Source organism: Tachypleus tridentatus, chromosome 1, assembly GCF_004210375.1.
Source record: "Tachypleus tridentatus isolate NWPU-2018 chromosome 1, ASM421037v1, whole genome shotgun sequence".
NCBI lineage: Eukaryota > Metazoa > Arthropoda > Merostomata > Xiphosura > Limulidae > Tachypleus > Tachypleus tridentatus.
Genome location: NC_134825.1, coordinates 25763599 through 25787644, shown reverse-complemented (window position 1 = coordinate 25787644; position 24046 = coordinate 25763599). Strand labels below are relative to the sequence as shown.

The 24046-nt window shown below is 29.6% G+C and overlaps 1 protein-coding gene across 1 annotated transcript; it reads left to right on the top strand.

Moving 5' to 3' along the window:
- Window positions 1-509: 509 nt before the first annotated feature.
- LOC143232275 (uncharacterized) lies at window positions 510-15223 on the top strand. Its single transcript, XM_076467471.1, has 5 exons — window positions 510-597; window positions 1911-1998; window positions 4427-4525; window positions 5081-5218; window positions 15021-15223. The coding sequence occupies exons 2-5, from the start codon at window positions 1916-1918 to the stop codon at window positions 15157-15159; spliced, it is 459 nt and encodes a 152-aa protein (XP_076323586.1). The 5' UTR covers window positions 510-597; window positions 1911-1915; the 3' UTR covers window positions 15160-15223.
- Window positions 15224-24046: the final 8823 nt, after the last annotated feature.

Here is a 24046-nt window from a genome sequence, read left to right as displayed (position 1 = left end):
AATAATGCAATATTTTATGTTTCCTACGAAGGATTTTTAGAAGGTTCTAAGAACGAAATAATAATTCCTTTTTTTTGTTAAATAACTGTTTAAAAATACGCTCACAAATAATACTGTAATAGAACAATATCTTTAAGTACCACTGAAACATCAATATTGTAAATATTGTGAATAATAAAGCTCGTAAATTCCATCTTTCAAATCACAGGAACAACAGCATAAGAAACTAATGATAAAACATTATCGTTAACATACGGAGTTTGGTTAATGACAAAATAAATCTACTTGTATACATAATATTGTCCAACATCTACATCTCACCAAGTCTGTTTCAGTGTTCTATTAAACACTGCTATAACAACTCCGCCCAGATTGTTCTACAGACTTCATACTCTCCATGACCAGTAATAAAGTGTCTAGGTGACGTCATACGGACGTCAATCTTGCATTCTCCACTAACTGAGTTCTCTATAAAAGAAGTCAGCCTATCATATCTGGTAGTCAGTCAACAGCACTGAACGAGTCCCACCAGCTATTTCAAGAACCTACCTGACAGAAGAGTAGAATTTTCAGCTGAGTCCCTGCATCACTCTAGAGGTAAATTCACATCTTTTAACTCATATACACAACCAAATCTGTACTTCAGTAAGAACGTGTTATAATTAATAGCTGAAAACATTCATGGTTTGTTTGTTTATTTGAATTCTTAAAGTGGATGGGAAAGTGTTATACCTTTAAAAACATAATATTCTACAGGAAAAAGAAACTAAAATCTACACTAATTTCGTGTCGGTTTAATGTAATCATTCATGAATGTCATATAGTTCCATAATATTTGACTTATACTTTTTACCTAGTTAGAGTAACTTTCACATTTTAATCTGTATGTGTAAATGTGCTTTTTGATTGTTTTTATGTTTAAGAGGTACGAACAAATTACAAGTAAACTTCTGTTGTACTGTCTAGGACAGAAGAGATTAATATCAGTGAGCATAAAATAATTGTCTGAAAAACTGAAATATACAACACTATTTTTTAACCTCGGGTGTATGTAGAGTTATATGATATAACGCAATGTGACGCTAATTACCAGATCAATCGTTTGACTAGTACGTCAAATGAACGATCAGTAGTTAGCTGCTATTTGCCTTTCATTAGAGAGATGTAACTTACAACTATCCTTTTAGATAATATTATCACAAGATATGTTGGCGAATGCTGTTCACTTTTTTGTCTTGCTTTTAGACTGTTAATTTAACTATGGATTGATATCTATTTTTTTGTAGCTTTCCGCGAAATTCTAAGTCAAATAATGAAAACATATTACATGGCCATTACAGTCACATGTGCCTTCGATATACAGGTAACAAAGCCTGTTACTTGTAACAGATGTAACATTACATTAAGTGCGAGGATCTTAACTTCAGAGACTATCAGTCTTACTACAATGTAATTTTGTTTATAGTGTTGTTTTCATAGGGTCGTTTGGTTGTGATAATAAAAGAAAGTGGCAGATCAAAAATGGTTGAAAGTTTACGTTAATAAAATTATAAATTCTAGTGATATGTTATCAAATAGACTTAATTTCGTTATTAGCATAGAAAGAAAGCAAACTTACTAGTCTTCAATAGGGCCTTTTGTGTTTTTATTTAAGCTGCGTGTTTGTAATAATAACTTTAGATAAAGTTTGGATACGTTGTTGTAATTCCATATTTCAATATTAATATAAATATGCAACATGTCCATTTAATGAACTATAGATCTAAACAGCATGTCCTCTATATCTTGTGTAGTTTTTGGTGTCTTAATTTCTCTGCTATCTGCAGACTTAATTAAAGTTGGACATAATGTGATATACTTTATATAATACCATTATTAACTTATACTTTGTGTCCTTTATTCTTATATAGACACTATGGTCAAAATTTCGGTAATCGTTGGTTTCATTATCATGTTTCTCCTGATGTCAGTCTTGTCAGCTTCCTTGCCTCAGTACAGGTTGGTTACAGAATATTCTCGTTATTTTACAGTATAAGTTTCTTGCACATATACCTTAAATTAGTGTTATACTTTACTCTTATTTAATATACTCCAGTTATACTATAGGGTGAGATATCTGATTGTACATACATACATACTTTATATGTCTCATGTACGAAAGCATTGAATTAATAATAACAACTCTATTGAGCCGAAAAGATATTTCATTACACAACATACTTACCTTAAACTATGTAAGTTAGAATTACTTTAGATTTAATTACTAGATTGTGAAGAAAGAACTACAATTAGTTAAATTATCTTTCTTTGATATCACTTTAGATTATTACTTTCTACAACCTTGTTATCATGTTTGCTTTCGAATTCGTATTTCGTATTCAGCTAAGGAACGTTTATAACTATAGCTATATACAATCCTATTCGTTTAAAAGTGACTAAATAGTGAAAGAGTACTGGTTAATGGCTGCCTTATATTTTCTATTGTAAATATGACGCTATTCAATTTCATTACCAAAATGCACATTGTACATTATAAATAGAAGGTAAATGCTTCAGTCATTTATATTGTTGCATTAACGTTTTCCAGTTGAAGAAATGATAAGTAGTTGGGTGTTATGTAACAGCATTTGGATCTTATACTTGCAATATTACAGTTCATCAGGTCACTTAGAGCCGCGAACTACAGTAAAAATGTAGTTTTATGTGTAGCTGAAAACAACCTTACTTTCCCAAAAAGGCGCCAAATATTTGATTACAACATCAATATATCAGGATGTTGTTATACAGAACTAAGTATTTTTAGTTTTTGTAAACTCACTTTTAATTAAGAAGTAGATATTTAGGTGAGCTTTATTCTCTTCCACTAACGATCGGTAAAACATTATCTGTATTGACATAAGAGTGATAGAAATTATTCTGACTGATGTAAACACGTGCTGACTGAGATGTTTTATAAAAATAACGTGTCTTTATGTACGACGTACTTAGTTTATTTGGATTATAGCATAACGGTAAACACGAAGCTTTACATTGAAAACAAGGTTCTTTTTCTGAAATATATATGATTTAAATCATTATGTAAACTAAGGGTTCCTGAGCTACGTTTAAAATTACATTAATGAAATACTTTTATCTAAAACTATTAATCTCTATTTAACAACAATAGACAAAGTAAATTTCTGTATCACATTTCTTTATTAGTAGAATTACGTATAATAATTTATTAGGTTAGTTTTGAAGTGAGTTTCATGTTCTATGTTCAGTTTCTAAATTATGTAGCCTGAAGACAGAAAAAAAATCAAATCGACATCTGGGTAACAACCTTTAAATATTATGAACTACTTCAGCTTTCCAATTATCGATAATTGTCAACTTTCATTCCAAAAATACAATCTATTTTACATATTTATCCAAGAGTGAACCACATCCTTTATTGATATTATAAATTTGAAATAATGATATAAACTCCTGTAACCATTCTTTTTAAAATTTGGAATAGATATATTTCCTTCCAAAGGAGGTGGTGTGAAGATAATACATTAGTTCGAAATGTATGGATTTGTCCTTTTTTATAAATTTTCCAAACTTCATAATATGGGTCATATAATGTGAGGCTGAATATTTTTTATCAGTGTATCGTAAATCCTTAATTTGAATCAGAGAAAAAGAGGTAAAATACAGATCGCATGCATAATGTAAAAAACAATTTAAAAATAGGATGGCTTTCATCTCATAATTAAAATGTTCGTGATTCCTTTACTTTGGTTACGTTCATTCTGCTCTTCAGCTTCGGGAATTTCTCTGTCTGTTTGAGCCAATTACTACAGCAAATAAAGTAAATATGCTTTTAGCAACATACACAAGAACTTTACTGGATAAAATACATTGGTCTGTGATTTGATCCGCAAATATAGTCGATAAATCTGGAAACATATGTAAATTTAGTTTCTACAGCTTTACAGAGAAATAATGCACTCATTTCTGGTAGAATTATTGGCTATTGTTAAACATCACAAACTAGTAGGTATATGGGTTAGAGAGAACTCAATACAAGTCCTTGAGTATTGGCATATACTCCAAATATCCTACACTTCTTTTTCTTAAGAAAAAAAAGTACTTATTATTCTCGAACAAGGGTACTCTACATCTAGATAAAAAAAATAAGGTTAATTATGAAGTCGTAACTATCTACGTAGAAATTTATTTCTCCATAATAATATTTCTCGATATACTTTGTTTCCTTATGTTCCCGAAACACCAATAATTATGTTATACCATCTCAGGTTCATATCACGAAAATACATTATGATTTTTTTGTAATTTTATCTAGATATATTCTTCAATAAAAAGTTGCATGTTCAAAATGTATCTTTGACTATTCATGTGAGGTAATTCTCTTTCACATTATTGACTAATATGCTTTTAGGTTTCAACGCGCTCTATTGGAAATTGAACATCCTGATGAAGTGAGGCGAGTATTGAACGGAGTAGTGGAGAGTCTGCTCGCTTCTGAAAGCGGTAAAACGTACGTAAAAAACTGTATTTGTTATTTAGTGTTTTGAAATCTCTGTACTTATAATTATTTGATTATAAGAAAAAGTATCTATAAAAAACGAAAAGCCTTAAGAAACTGTTATTGCATTCTATTACTAATAAATATTAAAATATTCGATGAAATTGAAAGAAAAAGGAAGACAGAGGTAAACTAGAGCTAAATATTTCACTGAACAATCATAGCAGCTTTCAGAACGAAGACTTTCTGGTCTACAACTATTTTTCTTTCACTATTCAGTTTAATAAAGAAATATTATTCGGATGTATAAAATATTTTCCTTATACGTGTAAATTGATTTAGGAAATATTTGACTAAAATGTAATGAACTGCAAACATCACACAGTAAATTCACTATTTATCTGTAATACTGTTCTGTTGAACAGTTTTTTGTTGTTAAATGTGTTTTCTTATAGTAATCCACATTGGGCTATTTCCTGATTTCAACGAGGGGAATCTAGCCCCTGATTTGTTGTTAAATAAACAATACAACATGTTTTGATTATCTTTTATTCCGATATTATTTAGTGAGAAGCGAGGACTGGACTTAGGATTGTCCCGTGGATTTTCTGGAAGCCAAGCTGCTAAACATCTCATGGGATTAGCTGCTGCCAATTTCGCTGGTGGACCTGGTAGACGGCGTCGCGACGTTAACAATGAAGAATGAATGATAGAATTAGAGCTATTGTTGAATGTCAAGTAATAAATAAAATTAAAAATAAATCGCATTTAAAATGGATGTTCCACATAATAAATGTAATATAGTGTACTTGTAAAAATAAAGTACTTTCTGCACAAAATACGGTTTTCTTTCTTATTTATTTATTTTTTGACAGCATCTTTTGTGGTAGATTATATAAGACGTTGATTTTAAGGGTAAGAAATGTCTGGATACATTTATTTAGTTATTGTTTTTGATTTTGTTTTGCTTATTAATCGGTGATCTAAATCTTATATTTGTTTAAATACGAAGCTATGTTTTATTTTAATTAATTATTTACTTACTACCCTCAACAAGTAACGATATACTTTTTGATTTTACGATACAGGTTTTCAATGCTACTGCTATTTAATCTTTTGGTATTGCTTTTTTAATTGGTACAAACAATCATAATTTAAATGACAAACTGAATTACACATAATCTTGAATGCTTTAATACATACTATTTGGTTCTAAATTCGATTATGAAATACATACCAATATTTCGGCTGCAAGAGCTGTATTTACTTACTATGAGTATTGTTGTTGAAATGTTAAACGTGCAGGTAATTGCAAGCACGCTGTTTATTGAACTGTTAGAAATTAAAGTTTGATTAATTTATTAAATGGAAAATACAATTTGAGTAAAATTGCATATACAGATTACCTAATTGCCCTATTACGCAAGGGACTTCCTATATTTGTTACAAATAATATGGAGAAGTCCAGAAAAAGGATGGAAAACTTTAAAGATAATGTTCAACCTTAATAAAATTTGGTTCTTTGTAGATTATTCGAACTTATCTTTTAATATTATTTCAGTAAATAATCTGTCTTTTCTACTTTTGTATTTAGAACACAGAGAATCTACACTCATGACTTTTATTTAAAAATTGTAATTTCTTTCAGACCAGTAGCCAAGTATAGGTGATATGATATTGGTATCATTGATGGATTGTACATGATACATTATAATACATTTTATATGGTATCATGAAGAAATTTAAAAAATACGAAAGTTCATTGGATAAAGGTTTTCTTCCTACATGTCTAAGAATTATCAGCAATAATATGCAACATAATTAAAAAATCTTAGAATGTAGTGTAACGTTTTGTACCTGTTCTTAGTTAAATAATATTTTCACATGTATAATAGTTAAAGTATCAGAAGTTGATGAATGTGAGGTTTATAATACGATTTATGCGTGCAAACGATTTTACACTGGGTCAAAGAACAACAAAATATTCTACAAAAAATATAAATTTACAGAGTCGGTCTTTGTAAAACATTTGTCCTACACATTTAAACATATATATTTGAATAATGTTAAACTGATACCTGAGGTGAAATTAAAATATTAAATAAATATTGTAGAACCTACAAAATTGAAGAACAGATCACAGTGATGAACAGGGACACGGGTTTAGCTTCATAAGAAACGAAGTATGTGGTATTTATTTAAAATGTTGGCATGGCCTAGCGTGTTAAGGCGTGCGACTCGTAAGCTGAGGGTCGCGGGTTAAGTTCCAGTCGTACCAAACATGCTCGCCTTTTCAGTCGTGGGGGCATTATAATGTTACGTTTACTCCCACTATTCTTTGGTAAAAGAGTAGCCCAAAAGTTGACGGTGGCTAGTGATGACGAACTGCTTTCCCTCTACTCTTACACCACTAAATTAGGGACGGCTAGCGCAGATAGCCCTATAGTAGAGTTACATGATATTCAAACCAAAGTACTGTCAGTTGTATATCTATGATACTACATCGCATGCTGTAGGTGGATTTTCACCCAAATTGCTATGAATGTTCATTTGTTCCAGAGAACGAATTTAAACAAATTTTCATTTGGTGGTTTTTATGGGCTACTTTTTGACAATTACCTCACTTCTTATTAATGGATGTTCACTAAACTTTGTATGAACTTTCACGGGTCCGTGAGAAGAAACATAAATATTCAGTTTAAATTCTGCGGTTTTTGTCACAACTTTTTTTCTTCTTTTCTTAATTTATTCTACCGGTTTTGTTACTTCAAATATCATTCTTCAGGAAATAGTTTTACTGAGATTCTATAACAAATAACAAACAAGTACCGTTTTAAACTAAAAATTAAAACTATGTTATAAAGTTCATGTACAGATTAATTACAAGTGATCAAAAACAAGTAAAGGTTGAAATAAGAATGAATCATTAGTAAAAGGTAAATCAGAGTTATACCTGTTCAACAAATAAGCCCCTAAGTATAGTTAATTTGTGAAAATATTGAATTATGTTATGTTACTGAAAACAAGTAAAGGATAATTTATCACTATTATCAGAAAAACTTCAGGAATTGGGTACCTTTATGTACTTCCTCAAATATATAAATCAAACGAGGTTAATAAGTTATTGTTCGAATTAAAAAAGGAATACATTAATATTAGCAAACCTCCAGATATTTGAGAAAGCTCGATTGTGGGTAGAAATTAAATATATTATAAAACATTTAAATCACGTTTTAGACATATTATTAAAATAATTTTATTTCATATTCCTATTGTTATTAAAATAATTTTGAATTTGTTTAGAAGTCGCCATGAAATTAAAGATTTCTAGAAAAGTTCTATTATTTCAGGTGTCATCCCAGTTGCTCTTCTTTGAACCTACAAATAATTGAATGATTCTTTCTTAAAGAAGAAACTTCAAACCTGAACACAGTACAGTAAATAATACCTTACAAGGGATCTATACAGAAAAACAATAAAATATACCTTTTTTTGTATTCAATATTTCTACCCAATATGCTAAATCAAATCCTAGTAGCTAGCCACAATTAATTAGCTTAAGATATTTCTAAATCACAAAGATCTTTATCTTCAACCACAATATTTAATGATTATAAAAAGATTTAATGATTTCAATTGTAAAAAGGAATATTTGAATTGTGTAAACCTGTATGCATTATCTTGTCTTTTGGATAGATAAACACCATCTGTCATGTTTGAGCTCAATGTATCAAATAATGTAAGTGTCCCTGAAAGTCTACAGTATCAATGATATAGTTAGCCAACTAAAACATCTTTATATCATCTGCACACTTCACTATTTTGTTAGTCATTCCAAAGTCAATATCATTAATATCAATCACAAACAGCAGACGATCCAGCAAAGAGATCTGAGGTACATCATTGTTACTGTGACACAGTTAGATCTAACTACTCTTTGTCTTTTACTCTCAAACAATGTCGGAAAATTTGATAAACAAGACTTTCCATAGTGAACCACGCTGGTTCTTTGACACTATATCAAACTGCTTTAAGCGCATCTTCAACCACACTATTTAAATTACAGGTGTAAGTTTAACTGACATATAATTTCTTGAACAATGTTTATCACCTTCTTTAAACATTGGACAAACATTAACCAACTTTCATTATTCTAATACTCTTCCACAACTCATTGATATATATAAAATATTAACTCGTGGATAACAAAAAGTTTTAATTTATTTTATGACTGTGTCTGAAGAAAGTTAATGTATCTAAGTCAACAGATATCACTATTCAAAGTGAGTGAAAGAAATTTTGCTTTTTTTAATAAATTTTACTATTCTTGTATAGCACCGAAACTTGATATTATACTGTTATAATAGTCGCTCTGTGATGTACTTTACTCGGAGCTACAATGTGGTGTGAGACAGAAAGAGTCATAGTGTCATTGAAATAACTTATTATTAGAACATTTAGTTACAATAACAAATTTTGATACTTTCCATTTTAATTAACACTACTATATTCATTAAATTGTAATATTTGAATACATCCTGTTATTTTAAAGTATTTTATTGAGGTTTTATTGAGAAGCAATTTTTAAAACTTTCGAATATAAGTAACACTAAAGTACTTATTAAGTTTTAATATATCAATATGTATTATTCTTTAAAAGTATCATATTCCAAGAAAGGCTTACATCAGAAAAAATTTCTAGTTTAATAGAAATTTTTCACTGTCCAAGAAAATGTAAAACATATATATATCTTTAAGATAGATTTGTAGTTGTTTATAGTTTTGAATAAGAAAATATTCCATTAATATTTTTACATTATAATGAATGTTAATAAAAATATTAATTAATAATTAAAAGAGCAAGTTTAGAAATATTTAATTTATACACAAATGCAATATCTTATGTATCATATGAAGGATTTTTAGAAGATTCTAAGAACAAAATAATAATTTCTATTAAATTACGTAAGTGGTTGAAGAATACCCTCACAAGTATAGTGCAATAGAACAATATCTTTAAGTACCACTGAAATATCAATATTGTGAATGTTGTTGATAATAAAGCTCGTAAATTCCATATTTCAAATCACAGGAACAATAGCATGAGAAACTAATGGCAAAACATTATCGTTAACATTCAGAGTTTAGTTAATGACCAGATAATTCTACTTGTATACATAATATTGTCCAACATCTACATATAACCACGTCTGTTTCACTGTTTTATTTAACACTGCTATACTAACTCCGCCCAGATTGTTCTACAGACCTTATGCTCTCCATAACCAGAAATAAAAGTGTCCAGGTGACAATATACGGACGTCAATCTTGCATTCTCCACTATCTGAGTTCTCTATAAAAGCAGTGAGCCTATCATATCTGGTAGTCAGTCAACAGCACTGAACGAGTCCCACCAGTAGTCTCAAGATCCTACCTGGTTTAATAGTGGAACTTTCAGCTGAGTCTCTGCTTCACTCGAGAGGTAAATTCACATCTCTTTACTTATACACACTATCAAGTCAGTAGTCAGTAACAACGTGTTATAATCAACACTTGAAAACATGCATGTTTTTTTGTTTATTTGAATTTTTTAAAATGGATGGGAAAGTGTTATACCTTTAAAAACGTAATATTCTATATAAAAAAGAAACTAAATCCATATTAATTTCGTGTCGGTTTAATGTAATTATTCATGAATGTAATACTGTTCCGTAATGTTTGACTAATACTTTTTATGTAGTTAGAGTAACTTTCACATTTTAATCTGTATGTATAATTACGCTTTCTAGCTATTTAGGAGCTACTAACAAAGTAGAATAAAACTTCAGTTTTACTCTCTGTGACAGAAGAGATTTATGACGCGCACTATTAGTGAGCAACAAATAACTGTCGGAAAAAAACTGAAAAATACAACATAATTTTTAACCTCCTGGTGTATGTAGAGTTATATCCTGTAACGCAATGTGACGCTGAATACCAGATGAATCGTTCGACTAATACGCCAATTGAATGATCAGTAGTTTGCTGCTATTTGCTGTTCGTTTGGAGTGAATGGCATGTAAGAGTGACATAAATTACAAATATTCCATTGGATAATTTTATCTTAAGATTTGTTGGCGGATGCTCTTCACTTGTTGTCTGGCTTTTAGACTGTAAGTGTAACTATGGATTGATATCTATTTTGTGAAGATTTCCGCAAAATTATAAGACAAATAATGTACAAAATATTACACGGCCATTACAGTCACATATGCCTTCGATATACAGGCAACGAAGCCCATTACATTAAGTGCGAGGATCTCAACTTCAGAGACTATTAGTCATACTAGACTATAATTTTGTTTATAGTGTTGTTTTCATAGGGTCGTTTGGTTGTGATAATAAAAGAAAGTGACAGACCGAAAATGGTTGGAAGTTTGTGTTAATAAAATGATAAATCCTAGTAATGTGTTATCAGATAGACTTAATTTCGTTAATAGCACAGAAAGAAGGCAAACTCACTAGTCTTCAATAGGGTCTTTTGTGTTTTTATTTAAGTTGTGTATTTGTAATAACAATTTCAGATAAAGTTTGGATACGTTGTTGTAACTCCATATTTCAATATTAATATAAACATGAAAAATGTCTATTTAATGAACTATAGATCTAAACAGCATCTCCTCTATATCTTGAGTAGTTTTTGGTATCTTAGTTTCACTGCTATCTGCAGACGTAATCAAAATTGGTCATAATGTGATATACTTTATATAATCTTGTTATTAACTTGTACTTCGTGTTCTTTATTGTTATATAGACACTATGGTCAAGATATCTGTAATCGTTGGTTTCATTATCATGTTTCTCCTGATGTCAGTCCTGGTGGAAGCCGTGTCGGCTTCCTTGCCTTAGTATGGGTAGGTTACAGAATATTCTCATTATTTTGAAGTATAAGTCTCTTATACATATACCTTAAATTAGTGTTATACTCTACTCTTATTTAGTATACTCCAGTTATATTATCGAGTGAGATATACGATTGCATATCTTATATGTCTTATGTACGGAAGCTTTCAATTATTAATAAGAATCCTATTGAACCGAGAAGATATTTTAATGCAACGTAGTTATATTAAGTTGTATATGATTAGAATTATTTTAGAATCAATTACTAGATTCTGTGGACAGAACTCCTAATAGTTAAATTATCTTTCCTTCATACCAGTTCAGATTATTACTTTCTACAGCCTTGTTGTCATGTTTGACTTCCAATTCATATTTCGCATTCGACTAATGGACGTTTGTAATAATAGCTATATATACTCCTATTCGGTTAAAAGCGACTAAGTAGTGAAAGAGTTCTGGTTAATGGCTGCCTCATATTGTCTATTATTGCAAATATGACGCTATTCAATTTAAATACCAAAATAACTCATGAATAGTTGCAGGTGAGAAAACACATTCTTAAAATTACCTCATTTTAGTATTTTCAACATAGAAGTGTAATTTCAAAAGGATTTGCTCATATCAAATAGAACCCAAACCAATTACTTTTCTTTTAAAAGGGAAACCTGCAAATTCAGATCTCTTGGAATATGAGTTTTTGTTGCTGACTGCCCATTATACATTATAAATAGAAGCTAAAACCTTGAGTCATTTCTATTGTTACGTAAAGACAGGTAACTTCTCGGTCCGGCATGGCCAGGTCCGTTAAGGCGTGCGACTCGTAATCTGAGTGTCTCGGGTTCAAATCCCCGTCGCACCTATCATGTTCCACCATTTTAGTTCAGGGGGCGTTGTAACGTGACGGTCACTCCCATTATTCGTTGGTAAAAGGGTGGCCCAAGAGTTGGCATTGGGTGGTGATGACTAGCTGCCTTCCCTCTTATGTTATACTGATAAATTAAGGACCGGTAGCGCAGATTTCCCTCGAGGAACTTTGCGCGAAATTACAAAAACAACAACAAACAAATAGATGACGTCTTTCAGTGGAAGAAATGATAAATAGGTGGGTGTTATGTAACAGCATTTGGATCTTATATTTGTAATATTACAGTGAATCACATAACTTAGAGCCGCGGACTACAGTAAAATGTAGTTTTATGCATAGCTGAAAATAACCTCACTTTCTTACGAAGGCACCAAATATTTAATTACAACATCAATATCTCAGGATGTTGTTATACAGAACTAGGTATTTCTAATTTTTGTAAACTCACTTTTAATTAAGTAGATATTTAAGTAGCTTTATTTTCGATCGGTAAAACATAATTTGTTCTGACATAAGAGTGATATAAATTATTCTGACTGATGTAAACATGTACTGACTGAGATGTTTTATAAAAATAACGTGTCTTTATCCACGACGTACTTAGTTTATTTGGATTGTAGCATAACGGTAAACACGAAGCTTTACAATGAAAATAAGATTCATTTTCTGTAACGTTTATGATTTAAATTATTATGTAAACTAAGGGTTCCCGAGCTACGTTTAAAATTACATTAATGAAATACTTTTATCTAAAACGATTAGTCTCTATTTAACAACAATACACAGGGTAAATTTCTGTTTCATAATTCTTTATTATTACAATTACGTATAATAATTTATTAGGTTAGTTTTGAGGTGAGTTTTATGTCCTATGTTCAGTTTCTCCATCATGTAGCCTGAAGAGAGAAAAAAAAAACACCATTACGCCATCTGGAGAACAAACTTCGAAGATTACGAACTACTTCAGCTTTCCATTAGAGAAATACAACCTACTTTACATTTTTTCCCAATAGTGTACCACATCCTTTTTCATATTATCAATTTGAAATAATGATTAAGAAAATCCATAATCATATTTCTTATTTAGAATATATATATTTCCACTAAAACGGGATGATCTGAAGATACTTCATCATTTCGAAATGTTTGGATTTATCTAATTTATAACTTTCCTAAACTGCACAATATGGGTCAAGTAATTTGAATCTGAATGTGTATTAGAAAGAAATTAATGGGTTTATGAAAATACTTTTAAACCATTTCTAAGTATATTCTTATTTTAGAAATAATTTTCTATTTCTTAGCGTATTGTAATTCACCAGATTAAATCAAAGAAAAACTGGTAAAAAAAACGGATCGCATGCATAATGTGAAAGAAAGATAGAAATAGGTTATTTTTCTCCTCATATTTTGAGTTTCCGTGAATTCTTCACTTTGGCTAAGTTGCAAAAAAGAATTTTCACTTGTTTAATAATTCTATTTAATCAACTGTTGTTCAACTGTGTTCACGTTTCTCTTCATCTTGGGTAATTTCTCTGTTTGAGCCAACCAACTAACCTGAGTCTACTTTTAGGAACACAGAGAAGAACCTTTTTTTGATAGATTGAATTGGTCTGTGATTTGTTCCACAGATGGAGTCGATAAATATGAAAAAATCTATGTAAATTCAGTTTGTGTAGTTGTACACAAAAATAATGCACTCATTTTTAGTAGGATTTTTGGCTATTGATAAACACCACAAACTAGTAAGTATATGTTCTTTTGATATTTAGTTTACATGTCCTACACCCATTTGTTTTTCGGGCCTTGCGAAAGTACATATTATTCTCGAACAACGGAACTCTACATCTATATATGAAAAATAAAATTAATTTTGACGTGTTATCTACGTCCGTAGAAATTTATTTCTCGATAATAAGTTTTTTCCTTAAACTTTGTGTCCTTATGTCGTCAAAACACCAGTAATTATGAATTACCCTCTGTGGTTATTATCATGAAAATAATTTATCGTAACTTTATGTAGTTTTATCCTTGAAAAACAAGTTGAAAATGCGCAAAATGCACCTTTAACTATCACCGTAAGGTATTTCTGTTTCACATTATTCCCTAATGTATGTTTAGATTCCAACGTGCTCCAGTGGAAATAGAACATCCTGATGAAGTGAGTCGAGTATTGTACGGAGTAGTGGAAAGTCTGCTTGCTTCTGAAAGTGGTAAAACGTACGTAATAAAACTGTATTTGTTATTTATTGTTTTGAAATCGCAAAACTTATAATTAATTAAATATCAGAGAATATATATATATAACTGTTACCTTATATTGTTAATAAATATTCAAATATACGAGAAAAATTGAAAGAGAAACGAAAAACGAGGTAAACTAGTGCTAAATATTACACTGAACTAACAAAGCAGCTTTCAGAGCGAAGACTCTTTCAGATCTAGAACTGTTTTATTCTTTTAATATGGAGTTTAATTAACAAATATCACTTCGGATGTAAAAAATATTTTCCTCTTATGTGTAAGTTGATATAAAAAACTTTGACTGAAATCTAATGAACTGCAAACATCACACAGTAAATTCACTATTTATCTGTAATACTGTTCTATTGAACAGTTTTTGTTGTTAAATGTGTGTTTTCTTATAGTAATCCACTTTAGGCTATTTCCTGATTCCAACGATGGGAATCGAGCCCCTGATTTGTTGTCAAGTGAACAGTACAACATGTTTTGATTATCTTTTATTCCGATATTATTTAGTGAGAAGCGAGGACTGGATTTAGGATTGTCCCGTGGATTTTCTGGAAGCCAAGCTGCTAAACATCTCATGGGATTAGCTGCTGCCAATTTCGCTGGTGGACCTGGTAGGCGGCGTCGCGACGTCAGCAACCAAGAATGAATGATAGAATTAGACCTATTGTTGAATCTCAAGTCTTCAATAAAATAATAGAAATTTCACATTTTAACTGGATGTTCCATATTATAAATGAAATGTAGTGTACTTGTAAAAATAAAGTATTTTCGGCAGGTTTACGGTTCTCTGGTTTTATTTTCATTGACTGCATCTTTTGGAGTAGATTATATAGGACCATTATTTTAAGAGTGTGAAATGTCTGGATACAATTTTCAGTAATTTTTTCATTTTGTTTTTTTTTATTACTTGGTGATCTGAATCTTATGTTTCTTTAAATATGAAACATTGTTTTATTTTAATTAATTATTCACTTACTGCGCTCAACAAGTAACGATATTCATGGAGGTTTTATGAAAGTTTTTACTGCTATTTAAACTTTTGATATTGTTTCTTTAATTGATATAAAGCATGATAACATAAGTGACAAACTATATTACACCTAAGCTTGTATGCTTTAATATTATATATTTGGTACTAAATTCGATTGAGAAATACGTATCAGTATTTCGGCTACAAGAGCTGTATTTACTTACTTCGAGTATTGTTGTTGAAATGTTAAACGTGCAGATAATTGCAAGCACACTGTTTATGGAAGTGTTAGAAATGGAAGTTTGATTGATTTAATATATGGGAAACACGATTTGAGTAATACTGGATACACAGAGTGCCAAACTGTCCTATTACGCATGGAATCTCGTAGATTTGTAACAACTAATATAGGAAGTCCAGAAAAAGGATGGAAAACTTTAAAGATAATGGTCAACCTTAATAAAATTTGGTTGTTCGTAGATTATTCTAACTTACCTTTTAACATTATTTCAGTAAATCATCTGCCTTTTCTACTTTTGTATTTAGAACACAGATAATCTACACTCAAGACTGTTACTTAAAATAGTAATTTATTTCAAACCAGTAGCCAGGTGCAGATGATATGATACTGAAATAATTGAAGGAATATACATGATACATGATAACACATTCAAAATGGTATTATACAGAAAAATGAAAAATGTGAAAGTTAATTACATTAAGGTTTTTTCCTATATGTCTAAGAATTATCAGCAAGAATATGCAAGATAATAAAAACATTAAAATTTAGTGTAATATTTTCTACCCGTTGTGAGTTAAATAATATTCTCACATGTGTAATAGATAAGGTATGAAAAGTTGATGAGTTTGAAGTTTATGATACTGTTTATGTGTGTGGACGATTTTACATTGGATCAAAGGACATCAAAATGTTCAATAAAAATATAAACTTACTGAGTCGGTCTTTGCAAACAGGTGTCAAACATATTTCTTAATATACATTAGAATAATGATCAACTAATAACTAAGGTAAAATTAAAATCTTAATTAAATATTGGGGAACAATAAAAACTGAAAAAGTGAACATTCCGATGAAGAGGGACGTTGGTTCATCTTCATGAGAAACGAAGTATTTGGTATTTGTTTGATAAGTGTACATCACATCAGAGGAGTGTAAAGCTGTGTATTTATATATAAACTGTTTTGAAGCTATGGATTTTTATTAAATAAAGTGCGTTTAGAATTAACTGTCATTGAGATTTCATTACACACACACAAATATATAACACACAGTTCTGTCTGTTGCATGTTTCTGTCAGTACGTGACATGTCATGGGTGGATTTTCACCCAAATTGCTATGTAGCTTTATTATGTCCACGCGTGGAGAATATACACACTTTCAGGATTGCAATTCGCGGTATTTTATGTGTTTATTTTTCATGACAATTTCCTCACTTGTTATAAACTGATCTTCGCTTTGTGTGAACTTTCACGGGTCTTGAAAAGATACATAAATTTTCTACCGGTTTGTTTACTTCAAATTTCACTCTTTAAGAAATACTGAGAATCTATAACAAATAACATACAAATACGTTTTCTATTATAAGGTAAAATGATATCATAAAGTTCATGTATAGATTAAGTACATTACAAGTGTTCAAAAATAAGTAAAATTTGAAATAAAGATTAATCATTAGTAAAAGATAAATCAGATTTTAATCACGTTGAAGATATCAGTCTCTAATTACAGTTAATTTGTGAAAAATTCAATTATATTATTTTGGCAAAAACAAGTAAATGATAATTTATTATTATAAGAGCGAAATTGTTCAAACCTTTGAAAGTTCCAACTTAATATTTCCAAAAATCCATACATACATAAATATATAAGTACATATACATAAATAAATACATAAATCAAACGAGGTTAATGACTTGTTGTTCGAAATACAAATGAATATACTCATAGTAGTAAACCTCTAAATGACCTTTTACATATATTAATAAACTTATCATATATTTCATATTCCTAGTTTATCAGGGGTAATTTTGAATTTGTTGAGAAATTGCAAAGAAATTTAAATGAAGATTAAGTTTTCTAATCAGATGTGGTAACTATTAATGTATGAACACGATTGCAGAGCTAGAGTTATGAAAAGTGTTTTAGAAAAATAAAAAAATTACTTCTTCCCGGGTGCAATAAAGGATTTGTCTAAAAATAATTATATATATATTATAATTAGTGTTTTAATTTTGACATGGGGACATATGTCGCACCAATTTATGCAAGTATCACTATGACATTTTTCAAATTATAGTTATTGAATATAATACTACGTTATTATTTTAAAGGTACGCATTTTATTTGTATGTAGTTTTTATTTCGATATGCAAGTGTTTATAAGATTTAAAGGCTCTTTTTAATGTAAGGAAATAAATTTTTTGAACTATGAATAGGAAATGTTAGACGTTTCTAAAGCTGTTGTTTTGAATTCAGCACAAAGCTACTCAATAGGCTATCTGTGCTCTGCTCACTACAGGTATCGAAAACCGGTTTTTAGCGTTGTAAGTCCGCAAACATACCGCTGATCCACTGGGAGGCGTTTCTAAAGCTTCATAATCCCAACACGTATATATAAACAAATATATATATATTAATAAACACTGATTAATCAGACTTTATTCCCCATTTTATTAAGTATTATTTTTTTAATTTTACTAAGAATTCATTTTTACTTATACATGGTCTATATAATGTGTTTGTACATTTGAAAAGTATATGTATTTAATTTAAACTTTTTATGTTTAGTTGAAAATCAGTATTTGCGAGTTTTCTATTTACTGATTCCCAGTAAAACTACTTCCTTAGGATTGGCGTTTTAAGTCAGTAAACCAGTAGAAAAAAATCATGAAAGTCGAAAAAGAAAGTCTGATGTTGAATTGTTTTATTATTTGTATCCACCGATGACTCTACTCCAATATATCTGCGCTAAACGTTTATAATTTTGAAAAGAAACAAGTTCACACTATTCATCATTTTTTTGTGAGATACTATAAAGTAGTAGTGGAATTTGACCATCATTGTTGTAACGAATGTATATCTTTAAAGTGCGGCTTACATTCTTTTTTCCAGAGTATAGGAGTAGTGCCGTGAAACAAACCATGGATCATCATAACATTATATACAAAGTACATATGTAAACATGATCTCCTAGAGCATTATTAGTACATTTATCATAAGATTTATAAATATCATATTCTATTCTATTCATTTGTGATCCTGTAAACGATATATTCGCTCTTTCAGGCGAAATGTCACGAATATTAAATGTAAGTACACAGACACATACACACAATCCTATAGATATGTATATATATATATATATATATATATTTGTATAGCATACTTGGCCTGTCTCCATCTGTCTGAGCAATATAATGGGTAGGTCCATCTCACTTTTCGTTAATAAAGAGTAACTCAAGGGTTAGTGATGGTTTGTGATTACCTGCTACCTTACCCTTAGTTCAATCCTTCTAAATTAGGAACAGCTAGGGTTAAATGCCCACGTTCTATGCATTAACTCAAACAGGAAGATATTTCTATTACAGAAACATGTAAACTAAACTGTAGCAGCAAATCAATATCTGTATTATATCAGATATCTGATGTAAAGTGTTTTAAGGTTTTTTAAACTCTTATATTGAAGGTAAAAGAGTTTGACAGATTTACTATCATATATCTTTTCTTAAAATCGATATTTCTTTAAGTTAAATTTCTTTTTAGAAATGTACAATATCTGTAATTAAAACTGAATTATAAAATCACCTCCTATTTACTAAATTATAGAAGATTTCCAAGTTAAAGAATCAGCAATATATATGTCGGTACGCAAACCTTGTATTGCGTATATTGTTTAGAGACTAGCGTTTCTATAAACTCTCTGATCACGTGTATAAATACATCTAATGCGACGCACCAAGACACAGTGTATATATTTGGTTTACTATAGTTGATGTGCTATAAACCTCGGATGCTATATATATGATTACCGCTGATCAATCGGAAACTTTAAATGTATTCACCAGAAATATTTATTTATTACAAACATTATTAGAAAAAATAACGGATTCACATCAATTCATTCAATGGATTCAACGGATTCAATGGATTCACATCGCACATCAGTATGTTTACGAAGAGGGTTCAAATTTGAGAACGTCTGGGAGTAAGTGATCATTCCTATGTTAGGTTTAATGTTTTCCTACATATGCAGATAACAAAAAATAATATTCATTTGCAAATTGCAAACAAGAACATTTTGAAGGGATGCAACTATAATTGTCTGTTGTGAATTGGACAGCTGATCAGATGTGGAATATTTTTAAAGACATATTTTTATCAATCCAAGAAAAACATATTCCTTATAGAAAGAAAAGAACAGCAGCAAATAAAAAAGCAAGTTTGTATCAGGAAAACTACAGGAGAAAAATATTAAAATATCATAAATTTAAGTTAACTGGTTTGGCAAGAAACAGAGAAGAATACATGAGAATATATATATATATAAGAAGATTATATATGTATATATATATATATAAGAAGGTTATATAAGAATATATATATATATATAAGAAGGTTATATAAGAATATATATATATAAGAAGAATGTATAAGATCAAGAAAATTGGTAAAACAGGAAATTAGATCATGAAAAATAATGTAAGAGAAAAGGTTGATTGAAAACATATTAAAAGTAAGGGGTAAACAAATTGTTAGAATTGGGATAGAACCCTATATGAATAACTTGTTTTTTTTATCAGCCCTTGAATAGTGGGCAGTTATCAGAATACTGGAAATTAGCTAATGTAATATGTCTTTTCAAGGCAGATGATAAAGATTACCCCAGTAGTTACAGACCTGTTAGTCTTACATCAGCTGTGTGTACATTTTGGAATGTCTGATAAAAGATGTTTTATAACGGCATTTAACAAACTTTAGATTTTTATGGAATGGTCAACATCATTTTACTGTGGGAAAAGCTTGTCTAACTTATCTTTTGGAGTATTTTATGTATGGTAACTGAAAAATAATATACATGTGGGTTATCATAACTTGAATTATCAGTACGATTTGAATGGGAATAACCTGAGAGCCAAATCAATTACATGCCTCTGTAGATGGAAAAATAATTAAAAATTTATTTTATAGTGTAATTAATAATTACAGAAGACAATGCTATGCAGTTTTAGAGAAAACTTAATGTTGACCTCAGCTTGCTTAAAACTGAACTCGTTTGTATAGTTTGATAGTGCAGTTCTTCTCTAAATATTGTTTGAAAAACTTCACCATTAATTATTACCTTTGTATATGACTTGTGCTTAGTGACAATACCTAGTTTGATCCAACATTGTTACTTGAGTTTAAAATTACAGACAGTTCATGGCCTGTAACCTTCATTCAGTACTACGTCATTGAGTTTGTAACATGTATTCAGGCTTCCCATTAAATCTGTATTTGTCTCAAATTTATAAAGTAGTTTTGAGATAGCTGTCTTTTAAAACCTTCAGGAATCACAATAAGCTGGAAAAGAAAGGTAATTTCTGAAAAAAAATCTTTACAGACAGTAGTCTTCCATTACAATAAAAAATTACTTGTTCATAGGTGGATATAATTTTCTTTCAGACTTGCTTTAAGTTTTGTTAAAAGTTGTCATCAGTGCCTACTTACATGAAGTATGACTTACATTATGTGACCTAGATACATAAGTACAAAAATTTTACATTTTCTTGCCCATGTTCTAATCAGTTAAAATTTTACGTATGATGAGACCTGCCTTGGTATGACTGTTTGTTTTTGTTTCGGCTTGCTTTTTAACTTATAACGATCTAAAATAAATAGTTAGAACTTTGGACTTGCTATTTTTTCATGCAGTCCTTCCTTGTAATTTTGTTTGCTTACGTTTGTCAGTGTTAGTTTTTTCTAATATATACAAAAGCCTGTGCCAAGCTTGTTTGTTATGGTTTTAGTTTATTTTTAAGTAGTAATATTTTTTTATAAAATAATGCATTATTACTGGGACATTGTATATTTGACTTTATAGAATTTCGATATTCTTCATTAAATTGTCACATTTGTTATTTAAAGCTGTAACCTGTGTAATAGTTTTCAAACTTGAAAAATGTGTGGTTTGTCAGTATCGGTACAATTGTATATTGTATATTTCTAGAGGTTTTAAAAAGGTTGCTTTATTCTTTTATTGTGCAAGTGATAACTTTATTATGTGTTACAAAATTTGAAAATGTTAACTTAAGTGAGTTTTAAGTAATTTTAAATGTATTTATATAAAAGTTGTTTCTAAGAAACTTTTCTTTAAACAAAGATTTCCATCATTCATTGATAATAGTCATTCACAACAATGGTTCTAATGTTCACTGTAACTACAAATAATTCTTTTATGAAAATGAGTAGTGGTTGTAATTAATAATTCACTTGACAAATTAATTTTTCTACTTTCATTTTGTTATATATCGTATATTTTAGTTTATAAATTCTATAAACATTATTCCTTCGTAGTTGGTGACTTGTCAGAGCATGTTTAGATAATGAAGGTATCTCATAATATGATTTTTCAAATAAAGTATGCAAAACATTTTATATCTTGTTTCAAGATCTCAGAATGGTTTTTGTTTAGAGAACTTATATGTTGACATCTTTCTTCCTAAATGATGTAACATTTACTGAATATTGTAAAAAATGTTTTTTAAGAAATGGATAATTTCTGGAAGATACTTATATTTACTACTGACTTTGGTGGATCAGCTTTATAAAGTGATAGTATGAAACATCACTAAAGTGAATCAATAAACATTTACTGAATATAGTTAACTAAGCTTTATTTCTGTATGTTTCTTTATATTTTGGTGTAATTTATCTCATTATGAAACAACTAAGTTTAATTCTTTTCTCTTGGTAAAAGTAAAGACAAAGCTAGTTAGAAGATAAGTCTATATTACGTTTAGACCATAAATAAAACAGTAAAGATGAGAGTAAGTCCACAGTAGTGACATCTTCAAAATTAATCCTTCTGTTTTACCAGCATTTAACTCTATTTAGATGATTGTTAATTTTGTGTCAATATTTTCCTGGTGGTTATATCTATTAAAAATTTCTTTAACATTACTATCATCATACAAGTACCATTATGTCACGTGTGTAGTCCCCTGATGTGGCAGTGTTAGTTCACAAACTTACAATGCAAGTTTTGTCATTCAGTTCCCTGCACGAAGCACAGAAGATAGTTTTGCTCTAAAGCAAACAATCTATTGAGTCAATTTTTTTACTTTGATTCTGTATCTATTTAAACATTTTCTTGATATTACTGTAATCATGACAGCAACATTATGTTAGTCTAAATTTTACTTATAGAGATCATTGAATATCTTCTGAAAAATAAAAGATGTTAAAATTTTTCATCATAAGCTTAGTATAAGTTAATGAAAGTAATTTATGCTCCAAAGTAAGTTTTCCCCTTTTCTCTCTGAGAATACTAACATTTTGTTATTATTTTTTCAACAACACAAAATTTAAATTCTCCACACTATGTCCATCCATACATTTTAAGACATGGTTTTGCTCCTTTGCAAAATTTCTTTAATACTAATGGTTTCAATAATTGAAAATCACTAAAGACTTTAAACTTCCATGTGTAATTATTATGGAATAGAACATTGTGTAGTTTTGTGCAAGTGCTATACAAGTAAAATTGTTAAACAACTCACATCTGGCAGAATTAAATAACTTTGGTTGAGCACTACAGAAATAACATTATTAGATAACTTAGATTCAGGGGAACACATGTAACATTGATGGATATTTAAATCCAGCTGTATACAAGTAAAATTTAACTATGTAACACAACCTTTGTTCCTGGATAGTATGTGTTATTTCTTAATTGCTTATGATGTAAAAGTACAGAAAATGGCCAATATTCCCTTGAAACTTTGCTTTTGTGACCTGGATAATGAAATTTAGAAATTATTCTATTTTCTATGTAAAAATGGAGAAAATTGGACATTTACATAAGGTTGAAAAACAACATATGAATCAAGATTTACATGTATTTATACTAAAGTTATACAAAAAATGTTTAGAAGTGAGTAGTGTTTCGAGATTTGCGACTTTAATCTAAATCACTTTCACGTATCAGCCACCAAATACAGTATCCCATCATATTTTGTTATACGCTCCTTGGTGACGACTTTCAAGCATGTTGTTACATTAAACACTAAAACCAAACAATCAAACAAACAAATTGTTACATTTAAGAGGAAGACCAAATAATCAAACAAACAACTTGTTACATTTAAGAGTAAGGAAAAACAATCAAACAAACAACTTGTTACCTTTAAAGAGGAAGACCAAACAATTAAACAAACAACTTGTTACATTTAAGAGTAAGACCAAACAATCAAACAACTTATTACAGTTAAAACTAAAACCAAACAATCAAACAACTTGTTACTTTCTTGAACTAAGTAAGATTACAGTACTTATTAAACTTT

Coding starts and splice junctions, on each gene's coding strand:
- LOC143232275 (XM_076467471.1), top strand. CDS start 1,916: ATGGTCAAAATTTCGGTAATCGTTGGTTTCATTATCATGTTTCTCCTG. Junction 1,999..4,426: donor GCTTCCTTGCCTCAGTACAG/GTTGGTTACAGA, acceptor ATATGCTTTTAG/GTTTCAACGCGCTCTATTGG. Junction 4,526..5,080: donor GCTTCTGAAAGCGGTAAAAC/GTACGTAAAAAA, acceptor GATATTATTTAG/TGAGAAGCGAGGACTGGACT.